A 20,029-nucleotide genomic window follows, 5' to 3' on the forward strand; every position below is an offset into this window, starting at 1 on the left:
AATCTTCAAGGGTCCTTGAGACCTTTATTCAGGGGATCCACTAACAGCAAGACAGGATGTGCCTTTCTGACTCTCATTCTTTCTGGAGTTTTCCGGAGGCCCCACCAGGTGTGACGTTACCACAGGCTGCAGAAGCAGGGGTGAGAACCCAGCCGTCTGCTATTAAGCCGGACAGGCAAGGGATTGGCAAGACTGTAAAACGAAACCACTCTTTTATGGAAAACAGGCTCATAAAAATGTTACTTGTGTTAACATGTTTTCCACAAAAGAGTCCTCTACACGTAGATTCTGTGTTTGGGGATGAGCGGAAACTAACCAGAACTGGTTCACACTATGAGCAAAGTATTATACCAGTCAGTCAGTCAGTCAGTCTCCCAGGTGGTCTGAATTCCAGCTGAAGCTTCCCTCTCCCCTCGAGCAAGCTGCCTCCTCTCTGGCCCACGGGCACTGGATGGTTCCCAAGAACTCCTCCTGGTTCAGCATATTAAGTCTCTTCAAGGTCTTCTCCCATGAGACCTGGGAGCTCCCCTCAGATGGGGACGCCACTCCCCTCGCCAGTGTCGGTCTTCTCTGAATGTTCAGGAAACAGGAACCATAGCCACGCACTGTAGGGACATTCAGGTGAGACCGTGACTGTGGAAAAGCTGTGGACACGGAAAAGCACCAGATACACATGAACTTTAACAAAGACCTGAAAAGCTAAGCATAAATATGGACACCACATACCAAAGATGAGACAAAAGTCTGAAATGAGATGCTTGTCAAAAGTATTCTGAGACTTTATTAATTCGTACCTATTGAAGAAAAAAAAAAACCCTATATACAGCTATGTGCACAAAACTCGAAAGACCAGAAGCAATACATCTCTCTGGCGTGGGCCTTACCATTACTCCTTATTTAAAACACACTAGATTTCCCCATGACTTTCAAAATGACATGGTCATTGTAGAAAATTTGAAAAATAGGAGAAAGCATAAGAAGGAAAATAAAAATCACCCATAATCCCACCACTCAGAGATAACTTAACATTTTTGGTGTATCTCTTCTATGCTTAAAAAAAAAAAAACAACATTTTATATGTGTTTTACACGAGTGACGTCACACTAAATACAGTTTTGTGTCCTGCTTTTTTCACTTCGCATGGCATTAGGAACATCTCCCCATGACGTTACAAAGTCTTGGTGAATATGAATGCACCGGCCACTTGTTCGGCCCCACGTGAGGACTGGGCGTTCGCCCCGGGCTGGGCACCACGCTGCCTGGATGGGGAATAAATAGAAGAGACGCCAGAAAAGCAGGTGCGGGATTGCTGAGTCCACAGCACAGATGAATTCTGGGCTGATCTCCTTCCCTGGGAGGGAGTCCGGCTCCGAGCAGGATTTCCCTGCTTCACATGAGGGCTTGCTGGCAGGTTCATTCATCTGAGATCAGGCCTGGCCAAGGTCTGTGTCACGAGGCTCTGACACGAAGGTCAGCCAGGATAGGGAGCATTTCTGAACTGACAGTGTCAGTCAGTGGAAAACGCGGCTCTGCTTGCTCCCCGGCTAGTTAGTTAACTCCTTTTCAGGAGCGAGGTTAGGAGGAGTCAGGGTCCTCTAAAAAGACCCTGCTCCGAGCAGCTTTGGGCTTTCAGCTCCGTGGCTGAGCGAGGGTCAAAAAGCAAGAGCAAATGAGAAAAAGAGTAATCACCCCAGATGGCTCAGGGAACAAGAGCAGGGTAGGCGGGTGATGTCCACTGCAGCCTCTGGACGGGGCCCAGCAGCCGGGCCAGCCTGCCTCGCCTGGTAGCCGATGGTCTTGCTGCGACACCACTCGAGCAGAATCTGCTTGATGCTGCTGGCGCTGGCCACTCCGAAGCTCTGTGAGCGCTTCAGCTTTGCCCGGGTCTCGCCCTTCCCCCTGCGGAGAGAGGGCAGGCCTGCTGGGGGCTGGGGGCCAGGGGGCTGCCTCTCAGCTGCCATCTGCTCCGGGAATGTGCCCCACCAGCTCTGCTCACCCAGGGAGATGCTCTGTCGGCAGGCAACCTCCCAGCCCCACGCCCACGTCCAGGCGTGCGCCCCGTGTCCCAGCTGCACTGCGTCCACTGATGGGGTCCGGCAGGACCAGCCCCCTTCCAGCCTCCAGGCCCCCTGTGTACTTCCCACACTGGCGATCCTGCGGCAGAGGACCTGAGCCCACATGGCCCATGCCCCTGCCCTCTGCTTGGAAAACCCTCCTCGCCTCCTCCATCCCACCCTTCCTCTGAGCTCCTTCCGAGGCCGCCCTCCCTCATGGTTTCCTATTCTAGGCCCCAAAGACACTCTTTATCGGCCAAGATCAGGTTGTCTGGGTCAGTGGGACAGTTCCTGTGTCTGTCCCCCTCACCAGAGTCAGAGCCTTGGGAGCCAGGACTGGGGGGTCATTGTCTCATAGGCCTGGGCCAACCCTAAATGTAACAGGAATCAATACCACTCACTGACAGGAGGGCTGGATAAACATGCAAAGGTGGCCCTGTTTCTAATGGGGCGGGCGGTGTAGTGTGACAGGGAGCCAGTGGTACTGGGGTCTCACTGTGTCACCTCCAGCTTCTGCTGGGAATCCCAGTGACTGCTCTCTGGTCTCCCCAGTCATGCCTGGAAACTAACCTGTCCAGTTGGATGAGGGATGTGGGTGTGAGGGTGCCTGGAGTTCCCTCTGGGAATGTGGGAGAGGGGCTGGGGTCTCATCACAGCCTCCCTTCCCAAAACTGGAGCCACCTGCCCCTCAGCCGGCCCTGTAGCCAGCCCTGACCTATGTCTTGCCTGAGAGGTCACATCTTGGGGAACTGCCCTCGGGGGAACAGGACAGGGCCAGCTTTGCTCTGCCTGCCTGCCTGACCCCAGTGTGGGCTCAGGCTTCCTTTGGGGGCCCAGACTGGTCTGGGAGGGTGCTAAGAGCATCCATACTTGCCGGCTCCTGTGTCCTGCTCCCATTTCTCAAACAATGCCTTCCGGGCCTGTGCCCCCGAGGTGCGGGGCAGCGTCTGCGACCGCACCAGCTCCCGGCGACGCTCCCCCTGCCGATGGGCCTGAGTCGTGGCTGGCGGCTGTGTGGAGGGGGGCGACTGGGGTGGCGTCACCCGAGGTGGGCTGAGGAGAGACCACCGAGTCAGGAGCACAGATCTGGCCATCACTAGCTCGCACAGGCCCCGGGCCTCCACCCCACTGAATGTGAAATGAGGCAGCGGCGGGGCTACAGGCAGAGAGGAAGCACCCCTGTTCCAGCCCCCAACCGGTTCCGCAGGTTTTTGGAACTGAGCTGCTGTCTGAGGCCGGCCTAGCCAGCAGTGGGCCCCCTCTCTGCACATAATCGCCCCTCGGCAGGTGTCAATGCCTGGGGTGGGCGGGGGCGTCCTCCTGGCAGGACAAGCACCCAGAACCAGCCCCACCAGGATCAGGCCCCCTCCTCGCCACCACTAAATAAGATCCCCTCTGTTTCCCCCCTAAAACAGTTTGTCAGAAAGTCACAATTCTCCTTTTATTATTAAGAGGGGGAGAAAAAAGCCAAGCCAGCCCCCACCCAACACCCAGCTCCGATCACAGTCCAGAGGGCCTGGGGGCAGCGCATGGGGACAACCGGAGGCCAGGAGGCAGCCTGTAACACAGGGAAGCCCCCACAGACCTCCCCCAGGGTAAGGGCCTCTCCAGGTAACTCCTCAGTCCACAAGCAGGAAGCCCCCAGCTCAGAGGGAGCCTAGCCAGGATGGCTGAAGATCCATCCTGTGGGGACTGAGAAACTCTCTCCAATCTTTGGACAGACTTGCTTTGAAGGATCCTTAAAGAAACCAGCCCTCCGCCGTATTGCTCCAAACAAAACTCTCTACCAAGCTTCGCTGCCTCATTTCTCCTCTCAAACCCCACCCTGCGACACTGCTGCCTTAGTTCTCCAGAGGCACCAAGCCAAGGAAGGTGCCTCCTCCTGGGGTTGGCACTGGGAGCTCCGTGCAGGGGCCTGGGTAGCCTGGGTCCAAGGCCAAGGCCAGACACTTCCTGGGGAGTGACGACCCTGCCACCGGGAACAGGGGCCCTGACTCGCCTGTTATCGTTCCTGCTGGCCGTCACCCCCCCATAGCCAGAGCTGGACAAAGACCGTGGGAGGGAAGAGTTCTTCTCTGCGGGACAAAGGGAGGGAGAGAAATAACAAACCCTGGCCTTGGGGAGGGCCACCACTGCCTGCCTCCCATCCTTTGACCCCACCCTGAGCTAGTCACCCAGCATCACTCTGGGCACTGGCAGGACCTCTGGGCTAAGCTGACCCTGCCTGGGCCAACAGTTGAGGAGAAAGGATGCTGGAACATAGAGCAATGACATAAAAGAGGTCCTTTACAGTACTCCTCACTGCATTTGAGAGCACAGAGCCCAGGACCTCCTGTGCTGCATATCCAGTAGATACCATGTTACCAAGCCCTCATTCTGGAAATCCACAAAGCCCGACCCCAGGACACACCCTGGGGCCTGATCACAGGTCCAAGACAGCCCCAGGGGGACCATGCCAGGTTTGTTACACACAAAGTGTGCAGGGCAGGCGGCCACCTTCTAACCACAGCCTTGATCTGCAGTAAAAGCCATGGTCGTACCCCGCAGGATGAGGCTACTTCACAGCAGCTCTGGGAGACGAGCCGGGAAAGATGGGCCCCATCTGATGGAGCAGGCGAGCTGGGGACGGGGGTGGCAGTGACAAGCACAGTGGGTAGGGCCCGGCCCCAGGATTTCTGAGTCTCCTGCAAACCACCCCCAGCCCCTGACCTCCCTCCCATTTTGAGGTCATGGTCTCCTGCTCCTACCACTGGGACTGGGAGTCCAGGATGTGCTGGCCTCGCTGAGGCTTGAGCTGAGGCCCCCCAGGATGGCAGCAGACGTGGGCGAGAGAGTTGTGGCTGAGGTCTCCCCAGAGAACTTCTCGGAGACTCGTGTGATGGCCGTGACTGGCTGGTGAGGCTGCCGCAAAGAGAGGCTCACAGGTCGAGGCTTGAGGGGCTCTGGTGTTGGGATGGTTTGGGCGGCTTCGGGGGGCCCATCACCCGGACCTGAAACAGGTGACCAGCAGGGGTCGGGGGGTTTCAGCCATGGCATTGACAGGGGCCTCAGAACCACCCAGGAGGACTCCAGCCTCTGTGAACTCTCCTCTCACCTCCTCCAGGAAGGCCTCCCTGATCACTCCTGCCTCCCTGATCTCCCCCTACTGGGGAAGTCTCACTGCTCCAACCAGAGGTGATGCCTGCTCCAACATTCCCTAATAGAGAGTTCAAGAAATAGTTGCCTGTCAGTCCACTCTCTACCCTGCTCAGTGCTTGGACAATTCCCCAGTCCCTGCGGGTATTCCTCCAGCCAGCCCTCCTGGGCCATCAGCCCCCACCTGCCCCAGGCTGGTGCCCGTTCTCCACGATGTACGAGTTTGAGGTTCTCCTCATCTCCGCCTCGCTGGCTTCGTCATGGTGATCCACACTCTACAGAGAGACAAACACCGCGGAGGCCCAGTCAGCCGGGGCCAGCTGCCCACCCCGAAATCACTTCCCAAAGCTCCCCCTGGTTCGAGCAGGGCAAATGCTTCTGAGAGAGACAGACCCCAGGAGGTATGGTGATGGGCCAGGGTCACCCAGGAGGCTAGGGGGACTCAGCCCCAGCAGTTGAGCCCCCGAGATCCTGGAGGCAAATGGCTCCACTGGACACATTCCAGACCCCCAAGATGCTAGGGACAAAAGTCAAGACAGAGTTCCAAAGGACTGTTCAAGGTGGCCCTACCCGTCCCCAAGGCTGGACCGGGTGACGGGGGCTGGGAGAGCCTGGCCCCTGCTCGTGCCAGGGGCTGCCTGTGTGGGAGCAGCCTAACCCAGCGACACACGGTCTTTCTGGGCCAACAATGGGCCTTGGAGCCAGCCCAATGGGGAAGCCTTACCATTGGATGCAGGGTCACAAGATTTGCCTGGATGTCCAGAGTACTGGGGCCTGACTGGCTCCTTGAGGCCCCTCCATCCCCTCTGGGCTGCAGCGGTGGGGAGTGTCATGCAGAGAGAGAGCCCAGACCAAGGGCCAGCAGGGGAACCCGCCATCCAGGCTGTGCTGCCGGCCCCTCCTGGGTCTCAGTTTCCCTGTTTGAGATAAGGGAGTAGGCTAAAAAAGCATCTACCACTTCAACCCCTTTTCTGGCCATGCCACTTAAACCAACATGCTCTGTCCTCCCAGGTAGGTGCTACCACACCCATTTTACAGATGGGACCCGAGGGCTCAGAAAGGGGATGTGTGCTGTCCAAGGTTACACAGTGAGCAGCAGCTGAGATGAGGCCAGGAGGGACATTATCCTCAACCTTGGCCCTGCCTTTCTCACAGTGAAGGAGGGTGGAGGGCTCAGAGCATCTGTGAGGCTGGTGGGTCGGCCTGGCAAGAGGGGTACACGGGCAGACGCCTATAAGGGGCTCTACCAAGAGCCCACAACGGGTGGCTTGAGAGGTTGGCCATACCTCTCCTTAGATGGCCGCACATCTCCAGATGGGTCCCCTTGTCTGCTAGGTTCCCAAATGACAAAAGCCCATCCCTGGCCCCCGACGGCTCATCCATGCCACCCTACCCATCCATGGGGGAATCAGTCTGGCGGGGGAGCCAGCACCTTGAGCAGGCGGCGAAAGGCTAGCATGAGGGCGCACGCCTGAGACAGACTTCACCCAGCCCAGGGGGTCAGAGAGAGCCTCCCAGAAGCAGCGGGGCTGAGCCAGCCTGGAGTGAGCCAGGCAGACCAGGAGTGGAAGCCATGCCCCGCAGAGAGACTAGTGTCTGCCAGAGACATCAAGGCACAAAGCATTCAGATCCAGTGGCTAGAGAAGCAGTACACAGTCCAAGGTGCCAGCCGGGAGAACTCGGACATGACTCCTTGGACAAGAAGGAACTGAAGGTCATCAGTTCTGGGTTTTAGGAACATCCTTCAGAAGCCAGTGAGACAGTGGCATGGAAGGGGGTGACCAGATGGCCAGGTACCTCCCTACTCCTGGGTAGGGACCCAGGGAGGAGAGATGGGGCAGTGAAGGAGTGGAGGGCAAAAGGGATTCCAAGGTTTGCAGGGAGTAAGTGAATGTGGAGGAGGGGGAGACATCACACCTCTTCTAGGCAGGGGCTTTGGGCCTGGCTGACGTGACCTGGGGGGGTGGGGTTGGTGGGAACTGCAGCCATGAGGCGCGGGGAAGAGGTCTGAGGGACTCTCCCTGATGGAAGAGGTAGGACAACGTTTACAGGCTGAGAGAAAGGCTCCAGCAGGGGGAGGGACACTCGGAGAGGTTGGGACCCTGGGGAGAAAGGAGAGGACGGGACTTGAGCCCGGGGAGAGACTGGGCTTGGAGAGGAGGTGACCATTCAACTTCCAATTCAGAAGGACGGAGCAGGAAGGGCTAGGCTCACTGGCAGGAACAGTGGAGAAGTTGAGGGCGGCCATCTCCTTGTGCCTCAGAGTGTGGAGGGCACCCCTAGAGCCACAACGAGCCTAACCTGAAGCCAGCTCAGCAGAAGGAGGAGAAACAGCCAGCCTATCCTGAATCCCGGACCCCACCTGTCACCAGGCTCTCAGCTCTGGGGGCCGTGTCCCCCTCCACCCCCCCATACTCTGGTCCGACAGGTTCCACAGGTCTACACAGGGGCCTGGAGAGATGGGCTGATGGTGAAACCATTTTCCCAGGAATGTGGGTCTCTCTGGGGGACGCCTGCCCATGCACGTTGCAGGCCCCTCACCTCCCAGGATGCCCCAGGGGACCAGAAGCCACAATCAGACAGGAAGTAGGTTCTGGACCAGGTGGATTCCTGCCAAGGGGTCTCCAGCAAAGCAGGAGGGAAAGGGGATGGGGGCTGAGTCATGCTGGGAGGCTGGAGTCCCAGGTTCCCCCTGCCCCTCCCTCCCCCCTCCCCCGCCCCGGGACTGGAACTCCTGCTCACCTAAGGAAGGGGCTCTACCCAAGCCTCAGACCAAAGGGCTGTTCAGAGACCACCCTCCAACCCACCACACAAGCCTGGGGGTCACCACTAACCTTACGCCATGACTAAAGGCAGCAGCAGAGTCAGGTTGGGGTTTCTCTGTCCACAAAGCACTCATGCCTTCCAAGAGCAGAAAGGACAACTCAAGACAAAGTTGTGAGGCCGAGGGAGTGGGGTGGGGAGAGTGGGGTAACCACCCCAGCGCGACCTGAGCCTCAAGCCACAGAGCTGGGCTGGGCCGCGGTCCCCAAGCCCACCCACAGGGCCCCCAGCTCCTTCCTTCCCTTCAGCCACAGGGAAGGGAACCAGGGGAGGGGACCTCTGTGTGCTGGGGCCAAGATAAAATCACTGGAGAGCCCAGAGGATGGGATGGGTCCTGGGGAGCTGGCTCGAGCACCTCCAAGATCTGGGCTTTGTTTTAAGAAGGGGGAGGCTTCCAGGAGGCAGCCCAAGCCTGGGAATGTCAGGAAGAGAGACTGGGGATGGGTAAGTCCGAGTTCAGTGACCCTCTCCCTGGGGAAGTTTGCATACACTGCTGTGAGGGCAGGAATCTTAGTTTGGGCATCCCTGGTGCTGCCAGACCCCACGCGGGCTCGTGCATGGACAGGGGAGCGTCTGTGTGCCCAGCACAGCCCCCGACGTGTGTGCGGACAGAGTCCCCAGCCTGAGCCCCAGCCTGAGCCCCAACCTCGGCTGCCCCACCCTCTGCCTCCTCCCGGCTCACACCATGGTTTTAAGGACTCATTTCAAACTTCTCCCCAAAGCATTTAGCACTCTTATCACACAGTGTGTCTGGGAAAGGAAGGCAGATAAGGCAAGTCTGGTTTCTTTCACGGTCAGACCTCGACGCTGCTTCTGCCAGTCACTCCTGAGAGGCTCCACTGCCTCTGACATGGGGACCTGGTGGCTCCTGCTCAGCCGAGGGACATTTCCAGGCCTGGCCTCAGGCTGCTACCATCCACTGAAGGTCCCCAGCCAGCTCCCTCCACTAGCCAGACCCCCGCTGTGGCTCCGTGGACACGCTTACAAGCCGACATGGCTGATGTCACCGTTATAGCCACCCAGCCCGCGCAGCACAAGGGGCAAAGCAGGGCAGGGCCAGTCCCCCTTAGAGACGAGGAAACTGAGGTCCAACTGAGAGATGTCCCCAAGGCCTCACAGAAAATGCAACAAAAGCAGTTCCTGTTTGCTCCAGGGTCTCAGGCCTCCTACAGGGAGTCCTCCCTGATTTCTCCCACCCTCTCGCTCCTCCCGGAGCCTCCCTTGCTAGTCACTGCCTAGCAAGCTCAAGGTCTGCCCACACAGAAGCAGATTACTAGATCAACTCATTCTGCATTGACCCCAAGGCATACACATAGGTTGACTATGCCCCACCTCCAAACCCGGCAGTCCCGTTTGAATCAGAAGGAAACAAAAGGGTCTCAGCAAAGGGTCTCTAAGTCTCATTGCTGGTTACAGAGGGGCAGTGTAACACCAGCCCCCGCAATGCCTGACGACCACCAGCACTGGCTCTCGTGTGTGGATGAGACCCTCACACCCAGACCCCCTGGGGGCACAGACACAGGCGTATGAGAGGTCAGACAGCCCCGGCACCCAGCTGTGACTGTCCAGTCTTGCCCCGGAGCCCCGATTCCTTGTTCACAATCCAGTGTCCGATCACAAGCTGCCAGGCACAGCCCACGAGCAAGAACATGTGGATAACTCTGTGCAGCACCCCTCACTGCCAGAAACTGGCTGCGAGCCCGTGCCCGCACCCCTGAGAGGTGGGCTGCAAGAGAAGTGGGGAGCAGTGCCTCTGGTCGGGCGGGGGAAGCGGCCTCAGGCCCAGGGAGCTGGTGCTCAGGGGCTGCAGAGTGTCCGTCCGACCCCACTGGACACCTTGAGCGTCCTCCACCCGCAGTGCTCAACTACGCCTGCTGTCCCTCCTCCTCCCAGGCCTTCTGAAATCCAGAACCTACTCCCCAGCCGTGTCTCCCTCCTCAACCTCCAGCGGGCTGCAGCATTCCCGCTGACCCCCAATCTCTTCTTCCTGAAGGGGTCCCCTCTCTCGATGTCTAAGAGTGGGCTTTCCAGAGCCTCTGAGCTCCCTGACAGCTCCTCAGCCTCTGCCCAGGGCTCCTGACTCACCGTCTCCTGCACAGCTGCCCGGAAGGCCTCACCTGATCTTGCTTCAACCACCAGCTCTGGCCTGATATCTCCCTAACCTCTGGCCTTGGCTACTCTCAGCCCACCAGATCTGTGACTCCATCTGCTCCAGGACAGCTTCACCTGGATGTCCCACAGCCCCACACCCTCAGCACAACCCAGATGGAAACTGGCATCTCCACCAGATCTGTGCCCCAGTAGTCCCCCGGCAGGGCTTCGCTCTCTGCCCCCCTGCTCATATCCAAAGACCATCTCACCCTGATGATTCCCCCTTGGAGATCTCCGTCCAAGGCACCCCAGCTCTCCCGCTCCCCAGCGCTGCTCCTGCTATGGCCGTCCTCTCTTCTTGGACCATCACAACTAAGTCCCCCTATCTCCAGCCACCCTCCAACCTGCCATCCATCCTTGAGGGCGCTTGTCGGATACAAGGAGGACCCTGTCTGTCCCCTGCCCAGTGCCCCACTATCCCCATAACCCAGAGAACTAGCTTACCCCACATTGGCCAATTCCCACTGAAAAACTGTTAGACGACTGAAGACACATCTCTCACACGAACGCGTGGATTCGTGTACGTATACGTATTCATGTGTGACTCCAAGAGTAGTTTTCTAAAACTTGGACAGCTGCCTCCACATGCAGATGAGACCTCCACCCCAAAGCAAAGCCCAACTCCCTGGCCCAGCATCCGGGGGCCTTTACAACTCGCTCTTCCACTCTCATACCCACCAGGGTCCCTCTGGTCAGTGAGTCCTTTCAGGCCCTTAGAGGCTCTAGGCACAGCCCCCTACACCCGCCCCTGCACTAGCAGCAGCAGACCCTAAACCTCCAGCACAAAGCCGGCCTGAGACGCCCACTAGGACGGGACTGCTGTCCGGCTGCCTGCACTGCTGCTACGGCTTGGTCTGGGCCATCTCCCACCCAGGCTGGGACATCCAGGGGCAAGGGCTAATCTGATCCCCCTCCTCCTGGTCCCTTGAGGTGCAGCCCAGCCTACACAAGGACTCTGCGTGTGTGATGGATTGAACCAAGGAGGGACAGCAGGTGCAGGCTACCCAGACCCTGGAAACCCAAGCCCAGGGCACATGCCTGGGCAGGGTGGAAAATCCCACCTAAGGGCCACTGCACACACCATGGGAACATTCTAACCTGCCACTCCAGGAGGCCCCACGCTCAGGGGAGTGACTGGTCCACACCGGCCTCTGCCCCACCCCCACGCGGTGTGGGCCTCTGGCCGGTCACTGACCCCAGAAATCTAGACTGCCCACGGCTCTTTCCCCCTGGTTCCCCTGTCTCTTCTTTCACGGTAAGGATTTACCCCTGCAAGTTTCCAAATGCCCGGCTGCACCCCAACAGACTGCATTCTCCTCCGCTCAACACACAGAAGGGCTTGAGTTCTCAATCCAGGTTAATCAATAACTCAAGCCGTCAGAGTTCAGTGAAGCGGCAACGCGGGGAGCGCGTGAATGGAGGGGGGGGGGTGAAGGGTTGCCGACCATTCCAAGACACAGGCCCGGGCAGTGTCGAACAGAGAGGGGCAGCACTTCAGCGCCCAAGCCCTTAGTGCCAAGGCACAGTGGAGAGAGGGGAACAGAACAGGGCACGCCTGCAAAGAAGGGAGGGGCCCGAGACAGGTGCAGAGGGCAGGCTAAGCCGGTTTCTCCGAATGATGGCCGGACCCCCACAACCGAGTCGCAGCGGCGGGTGGCGGGACAGCCCCGGCACCGGCACGCACTCCGGACCTAGCGGCGGCGGGGGTCGCGGAGTCCCCCTTCCCCGGCGCCTGAGCACAGACGCCCGCGCTCCCCGAGGCTCACCTGGCCGCGGCCGGACAGCGAGAAGGTGGCGTGGCTGGCGAAGCGCGCGGTGCCCAGGCGGGGCGCACGGTCTGGGACGCCGGGGGCGGGCGGAGGGCTCGGCGTGCCGGGCGCGGGGGTCAGCCCGGTCGCCAAGCCCAGCGCCTCCACCTGGCGCGTCAAGCGCTCGAGTTGCGTCTGCAGCCGCTGGTTGTCGCGCTGCAGCTCGGCCACCGTGCGCGCCAGCGGCCCGGCCAGGCGCAGCGCCTCGGCCACGCGCTGCTCCATGCCGCGCTGCAGCCCCTGCATGTCCTCGTGCAGCGCGCGAACCGCGCCCTCTAGCGCCGCCTCGTAGCGGCCCAGCGCCTCGCGCACCGTGCGCGCCTCCTCGGGGTCGGGGGCCGGCTCCACGGCCGAGCCGGCGGGCGGGTCTCAAGGAGAGCGGGTCTGGCCCAGTGAGCAGCCGAGCTCTGCAGCTCCGAACCGCGACTGGCCTCCCATGGTTGGGTTCGCCGGAGGGGCGGTGGGAGGGGCGGGCAGAGGCCGGGGCGAGCCCGGCGAGCCCCGGGAATGGGCTCCGCTTGGGGGCGGGGCCTGGGGGCGGGGCCTGGCGGCTCGGGGTCACCCCCAACCCCAGCCCCTGTGACCCACGCGATGCGGCGAGGAGGAGTGTCGTCAGTGGCGCCGGAGGAGAAGAGCTCGCCCAGCCTCTCGTCTCCCTCGGTGCGGAGCTCAGGGGGAGGGCCGAGGCGGAGACCCCCTTGACCCTGGAGAAGCAGTGTGCGACATGTGGGAGGGACTGCGGGCCATCAGAGGAAGGCCTCGACCCCCAAGTGGACTTGATTTAGGAGACAGCGGACGTGGGTTATGCGTTCCCACGGGGCTCTGACGCTCAGGGCCCAGGAACTACTGGCGGTAGGGATCCCCCACTGCTCTGGGGGACCTGAGAGCGGCAGCAGTAACCCCCAGAACTGTCACCCTGTGCACATGACTGCCCGCTCTAAGCCGTGGACACGGCCCTCACAAGCACATACTTACGTGTGGCATCTTGGCCTGGAATTTCTTGTACCTAAGGGAGAGTGAGACAGGTGGTGAAGTCTCTCCTTGTCTCTGCAATTATGCACTCTCCCCTCCCAGCCCCACTCTGTGTAACAAGATTCCTGTGTCCTTCCTGCCAGTGGTCACGGGGCTCCGAGCTCACTGAGTGGCCCCTGTTGGGGCATCCACAAGTGACTGAGGTCAGACAGAGAAGAGAAGGTGTGCTTAGGACCGAATCTCCAAATTCTTGGGTCAGAGACCATGGGACTAATCACCTCTCTCCCTCCATCAGAGTCTCCGTCCCTGGCCTGTAACCACAGGCCAGGGCTCCCACCTCGATTCCCTCTCAACACCCCTTTCATGCTGGAACCCAGATATTCCTCCCTTCCATACCCCCCAACCTCCATACATCACGAGAAAGGGAGGAGTGAAAATAGCTTTTGCTTCGGAATGACAGAACGATGGGCAAAGGTGCTGTCTGACCTCACTTACATTGTAAAGTTGATTTGAAATAAAAAATGGGAGCATCTCCTCCTTCTTTGTGCAAAAAGCCTTTCCTGATTAGCCTTCTCCTTCCCAGGCCTGGCCCACTTGAAGGAGGGCTAGTGGCTGGGCAGGCACAGCCTGGTGGCAGGGGAACGAGAGGCCTGAAAGACTTGTTTCTGTCACACTAGGCTTCCCAAGATGTTTGCAGCCACAGACCTCCTGGACTGGCCTGCTCTACCCCAGAGGAGCTGGATCTACCTAACAGATGCTGAACGCCAATCCCCCCTCTCTCCCTGCTCCACAGGGACAGGAAGGAACTCTGGGTTACCTAATCCAAGGAGCCTTCCAGCAATTATTTCATGAGAAAGTCAAATGCCAAAAGGCGTGCATGGGGTGTGTGTGTGTGTGTGTGTGTGTGTGTGTGTGTGTGTGTGTGTGTGTGTGTGTGTGTGTGTGTGTGTGTGTGTGTGTTGTAAGTAGCTCTCTGCACACGGTGAGCCAGACTGCTCCCTGCATTCTTTCTCTGGGTGGAATCTTTGATAGAGACTAGGAGAGAGGCTTCTGCTACAGCTTCTGCCCCAAGTAGCACTCAGCCCCTCCAGGTCTGAGCACGGGAGCCTGGAGTTCGGAGACCCTGGTCTCTGCCAGGAAAGCCCAGCCACTTCCTTTGCAGAACCTGAGGAATGGCCAGGTGGGGAAGTTTGGGAGGGACTGAACAGCCTGGTCCCTGGCCCCATGGCCGATGTGCACCTGGGCCTGTGCCTGGTCCAGCAGCATAGAGGGGAGTGGGGGCAGGCAGGGGTCTGGCCTTCTCTCCCAGCTTCCCGGAGAAGGAAGGCTGGTGTGTCTCTAGGGTGGGAACCCTAACGGTTGATAGATCCTAGAGACTAGCTGCCCAGGATCCACCCACACTCTCCCACCTCAGGCAGGTTATCTGGTCTCTCCTGATGTACCATGACGACATCTGGGAGGGGCTGGGCAGGGCTCCATCTGTGACTGGCAAGGGCAGAGATGGGGCTTGCAGTGGGTTTTGGGCAGACAGTACCAGAATCATACCATCCCCCTTGGCTTCTCTGACTGCTGACAGTCAGACCACTGAGTCAGTAGCTGGAGATGAGCCTAGGAGAGGAGAGATGAACCAGGAGTGGGAGGAAGAGGGGCAGAGGGGCAGGGAGAGAAGGAGGGAGGGCAGAGGGGGTGATGCTGAGGTGGGGAGGGTGTGATCGACGACCAGTGCTACCCAAGAGCTGGCTCCACGCCACCTGGGGGGAGGCTGCAGCTTGCCCCAGGCCCCAGGGGCTCCTCTCAGCCATCCCCTCAAGGCCCCTCCTCCAACCCTCCCCCAGCTCCTGCCAGGTACCAGACTGTGGAGGAGGTGAGGGCTGATGGACCCTGCTGAACTCCCTCCATATTCACCAGCCCTCATGTCAGCAGGCTATCGAGGCCGACCTCCCACTGAGTCCCAGGGGCTCTGGCACCCACCCTTCCAGCTTCCCTTCCCCTGGCTGTGACCTGTCCACCACCTGCTGGTCCCTTGATCTGCTGTGCTGCTGGGCTGGAAGTGGAAAATGGGACAAGGCTTCCTGAGTCCCCTGCCGTCACCTCACGCAGTCAAATCCTTGCCAGGCCCAAACCATGAAGCCAGGAGGTGAGATGGGGAAACGGAGGCCCCGGGAGGGACAGGGACAGGCCCGAGGCCACAAGTAAGGTCCGCAAAGACAGGACCAGAACCCAGGGCCCTGCCTCTAGTCCCAGCACCCCTCTGGGGGCAGCAGTCAAATCCAGCCAAGTCTGGGCAGCTCCTCCTGCTCCCAGTTTGCCTGGAGGCTCCAGTTCCCTGGAACTGCTCCTCAGAACTCTTCAGAACCCCCTCCAGGCCCTCCGGCACTGCCACCAGAGGACCATCCCTCCTCCTGCCAGTCCTGACTGCCCTCCCACCCCCTCAGCTTCTCCTCCCCAGGGACCTTCCTGAGTGGCTGTTCTTTCCCTCACCCTTTAACCGTGGTCCCCAGGGCTCTGATCTGGGCCTGACCCCTTTCACCCGCAGACCCTTTCTGGGTGGTGTCACCCACCCCCTCCTCCATACTGATGACTCCTGCTTCTCCATCCCCAGCCCAGCCCCTCTCCATATACTATAATTTCATGTGCACAACGTTAAGAGTACAGACATATGGGGGGAAAAAACCCACATAATATACCACTATACACATACACTAGGGTGGCTACATTAAAAAAAAAAAAAAGCCAACAATACTATGTGTTGCCAGGAATATAGAGCAACTGGAACTTTAATTCATTGCTGGTGGGAATGCAAAATGATAGTCACTCTGGAAAATAATTTGGTAGTTTTTTTTTTTAAATCAAGTTAACCATACACTTACAATATGACCCAGAAATTCCACTCTTCGATACTTATTTAAGAGGAATAAAAGCACATATCCACACAGAGACGTGTATACACGTTTATAGCAGCTATATTCATAATGATAAAAATTTGGAAACCTAATTCTAGCATTGGGTGAATAAGTAAACTGTAGTGTCTAGATAAAATGAACACTACTCAGTGATAAAGAGAAAAATTAGTAATACAAGCAAAGATATGAATGGTTCGCAAAGACTATACTAAGTGAGAGAAATCAGATATGAATGAGTGTATGTTGTGTGATTCCATTTATAATATGTAAATCCTTAAAACACGATTCCTTTGGAGAAGGAAAACGGATCAGGATAGAAATCAGATTGGTGGTTGCTAAGGGCCAGAGGTAAGAGGTGAGGCAAAGGACACAACGAACCATTTTAGTCGACAGACATGTTCTTTATCCTGATTGTGGTGCTGGTAAGTGGTGGTAGATAGTAACATTGGTGAATTTTACTTCATGTAAATTTTATCTTAATGAATCTGATTTTAAAAATAGATTGCATGACAGACTTGCTGGCTACCACTGGTCTTGACAGTAAAGTGAAGGCAGTTTGCTGCACTGGAAACTGGTTCCCCTAAAATCTGTTGGGAGGAAAAGACGTGTGACTGTTTGCTGTGTACCAGACATGAGCTGTGGCAGAGGAAGCGGCATAGAGCGTGATAAAACCTGGCCAAGGGCGCCACCTGGAGGGCAGCTGAGGCCTTAGCAGCAGGAAGCTGAAGCCTAGGCTGCCTGTGAGTGTAGGGGAGGTCAGACCAAGGGACTCACCTGTGGTGAGAGACCCCAATAATGGTGTGGGCTAGCAGATTTGGGAAGAACTTACAAAAGGGCCCCACTAGGTGAGGAGTCAGCTTTATACACATACCAGACCCGGCGAGATGCTGTGGTACTAGGGCTCATGGCACCAGTCAGAATAAGACCTTTCTTGCCCCTTTCCTCCCCTTCTCCCCAGCGTCAACTCTGGAGGAAGGAAAATCAGCCTAGTGAGTGAGAAAGAGAGTCTCAGGGTGTATGAGCAGTAGGGGAGGGGAAATAGGAGTTTATCTCACACACACACACACACACACACACACACACACACACACTCACTCACACTTTTTCCTGTTGCATACGGCCTATCCAAAATAGATCAGGTATGGAGATCCCTTAAAAAACTAAAAATAGACTTACCCTATGATCCAACAATCCCACTCCTGGGCATATATCTGGAGGGACCTCTAATTTGAAAAGACACATACACCCCAATGTTCATAGCAGCACTATATACAATAGCCAAGACATGGAAGCAGCCTAAATGTCCATCAACAGATGACTGGATAAGGAAGTTGTGGTATATTTATACAATGGAATACTACTCAGCCATAAAAAACCAAGTAACACCATTTACAGCAACATGGATGGACCTGGAGATTATCATACAGTACACTGTATGTATCATTACTTACAGTGAAGGAAGCCAGAAAGAGAAAAAAAAAAATACCACCTGATATCGCTTATACATGGAATCTAAAAAAATGACACAAATGAACTTATTCACAAAACAGAGAGACTCACAGACATAGGAAACAAACTTATGGTGACCAGGGGAGATGGAGTGGGGGTGGAGGGATAAAAGGAAGTTCTGGATTTGCAGATACCATCTACTATATATAAAATAGATAAACACCAAGGGCCTACTGTATAGCACAAGGAACTATATTGACTACCTTGTGATAGCCTATAATGAAAAAGATTATGAAAAGGAATATATATATATATATATATATATATATATATATATATATGAATTACTATGCTGTACACCAGAAATCAATACATTGTAAATCAACTATTCTTCAATTAAGTTAATAAATAAACAAAAAGCATATGCAGAGTCAAGAAACAAAACAAAAAAAAACAGATGGGGAAGGTACAAGGGAGACGTTTTCCTCAAATAAACTTTAAATTATTTTTTGGGTTGTACTTTTTTGCATTTTTAATTGTGGTAAAACATAACATAAAATTTACCATTTTAACCGTTTTTAAATGTATAATTCCGTGGCACCAAGTACACGTTATAACATTGTTATAAATCCATTTCTAGAAGATTTTCATCATCCCTAGTGGAAACTCCATGCCCACCAAACAATAACTCCCCATTAGCCCCGGCCCCCCACCCCTGGCAAGCACTATTCTATCCTCCATCTCCATTAATTTGACCATTCTGTATATTCTTTAAAATTGCAATTACTGAAATGAGACTTTTAGAACTTGAAGTGACCTAGGAATTTTTTTGCCAAAGAAGAGTGTCCAAAAAACCCCGTCTCTGTATTCAATTCAAAAGGGTGATAATGAACCACCCCCACAGAACAAGTCTGAATGAAGACTGGGAGGCAAAAATCAAGCTTCCTTATGATGGTCCCCTGTGGGCAGTACTGGATCAAACTCACACTCACAAACAAGGGGCTTCTTTTACTCATAGGAGGAGAGATCTAGAGATACACAGGTCAGACGAGAAGATATTTGCAAACAACATAGCCAATAGGGGTTGGTACCTGAAATATACACAGAACTCATCCAACTTAGTATCAAAAAAGTAAACAACCCAGTTTAAAAATGGACAGAGGATCTGAATAAACATTTGCCCAAAGAAGACACACAGATGGCCAACAGGCACATGAAAAGATGCTCGACATCTCTAATCATCAGGACAATGCAAATCAAAACCACAACGAGATACCACCTCACGCCTGTTACAATGGCTATGATCATAAAGACAAGAAACAACCAGTGTTGGCAAGGATGGAGAGGAACGGGAACTTCCACGCACCATTCGTGGGAATGTAAAATGGTGTAGCCACTATAGAGGTTCCTCAAAAAAACCCTAAAAATGGAACCACCATATGATCCAGCAATTCCACTTCTGGGTGTTTACCGGAAGAAAACAAAAACAGTAATTCAAAAAGATATATACACCCCTATATTCACTGCAGCATTATTTACAATAACCCAGACACTGACACAAACCAAGTGCCCATCAACAGATGATTGGTTTGAGAAGATGCAGCGCACGCGCTCGCACGCACACACACACACACACACACAATGGAATCCTATTCAGCCATAAAAAAAAGAGTGAAATCTTGCCGCTTGTGACAACATAGATGGACCTAGAGGGTATTATGCTAAGTGAAATAAGTCAGACAGAGGGAGACAAATACTTACACGTGGAATCTAAAAAACAAAACAGAAACAGTGTCATAGATATAGAGAACAAACGGGTGACTGCCAGAGGGGAGGAGAGTGGAAGAACGGACAAAACAGGTGAAAGGGATTAAGAGGCACAGATTTCCTGCTATAAAAGAAATAACTCATGGGATGTAATGTACAGCGGGTCCTAGGGAAGCACAGATGGAAAACCACTCACCTTATCCACTGTCCTCATTGTACAAGATGGGAAGACTGAGGCTTGGGAAGCAGCAGGGGTGGGCACCCAGCGGTCTGGGGCAGAGGTGGCAGTGCTCACAGGCTCCAGCCCTTACAGAGAGCTCTCCTGTCCAGCAAGAGCGCTTTACAATTTCTAATGCGTTCTCACTGACAGGATCTCAAACAGTGAAACTAGGGCCTCTCCCCCGCCCCCACCTCCGAGCCAGTCCCACCAAAGCCCCATCTCTAGGGGCTCAGCAAGGACGTGGCGCCTCTGGGCGTGGGGCCCGGCAGGGTGACGGTGGTGGCCACTCGAACCCCATGGAGGTTGTTACAATTTCCAGGACCTGGGTTGATCACTCTGTTCGGACTGGATGAGACCTCACCTCATCTGGACTCCTTAATGGGCCCGGCAGGTGAGCAGAACCCCAGTCGGTGACAGGTGCCTCACCTGAACCGGACAACAGCAACACGGGACAAAGGCCTTAACAGGTGAGCGGAGCCCGGTCGACAGGAGGTGGAAGCAGCGGGCCTGCCGGTGCTTGCTCATCGTTTCTGCTGGGTCTTGATCTCAGAAGATAGAAATGGTAGCATAACAGACCACGTTTGGCCAGTGAGAAGTGCCCAGCACCCCCTGGTTAGATTTACTGTCCGCTTAGAGAAGGCCTGTGTACATAAAATGAAAAAGGTGCTTGCGACGTTCCCCACCCCCCCCCCGAATTTTCAAAAGAAAACTTGCTACATCGAGGCCTTCTAGGTGTAAAGAAGCTGC

At 55.8% G+C, this 20,029-nt stretch overlaps 3 protein-coding genes across 9 annotated transcripts in view; 1 reads left to right on the forward strand and 2 right to left on the reverse strand.

Moving 5' to 3' along the window:
- The window catches only part of LOC116157877 (uncharacterized), a 696,771-nt gene that overhangs the window by 563,156 nt on the left and 113,586 nt on the right, over window positions 1–20,029 (forward strand). The gene's annotated exons all lie outside the window — the stretch shown is intronic.
- Window positions 1–20,029, reverse strand: part of LOC116157898 (leucine-rich repeat-containing protein 37A) — a 196,702-nt gene that overhangs the window by 77,771 nt on the left and 98,902 nt on the right. The gene's annotated exons all lie outside the window — the stretch shown is intronic.
- Window positions 751–19,807, reverse strand: LOC135323183 (smoothelin-like protein 2). Its single transcript, XM_064494933.1, has 8 exons — window positions 19,709–19,807; window positions 12,516–12,675; window positions 11,930–12,339; window positions 5,374–5,464; window positions 4,802–5,044; window positions 4,054–4,129; window positions 2,925–3,107; window positions 751–1,899 (listed from the first exon to the last, which is right to left on the reverse strand). The coding sequence occupies exons 1-8, from the start codon at window positions 19,805–19,807 to the stop codon at window positions 1,686–1,688; spliced, it is 1,476 nt and encodes a 491-aa protein (XP_064351003.1). The 3' UTR covers window positions 751–1,685.

This window comes from Camelus dromedarius, chromosome 16, assembly GCF_036321535.1.
Source record: "Camelus dromedarius isolate mCamDro1 chromosome 16, mCamDro1.pat, whole genome shotgun sequence".
NCBI lineage: Eukaryota > Metazoa > Chordata > Mammalia > Artiodactyla > Camelidae > Camelus > Camelus dromedarius.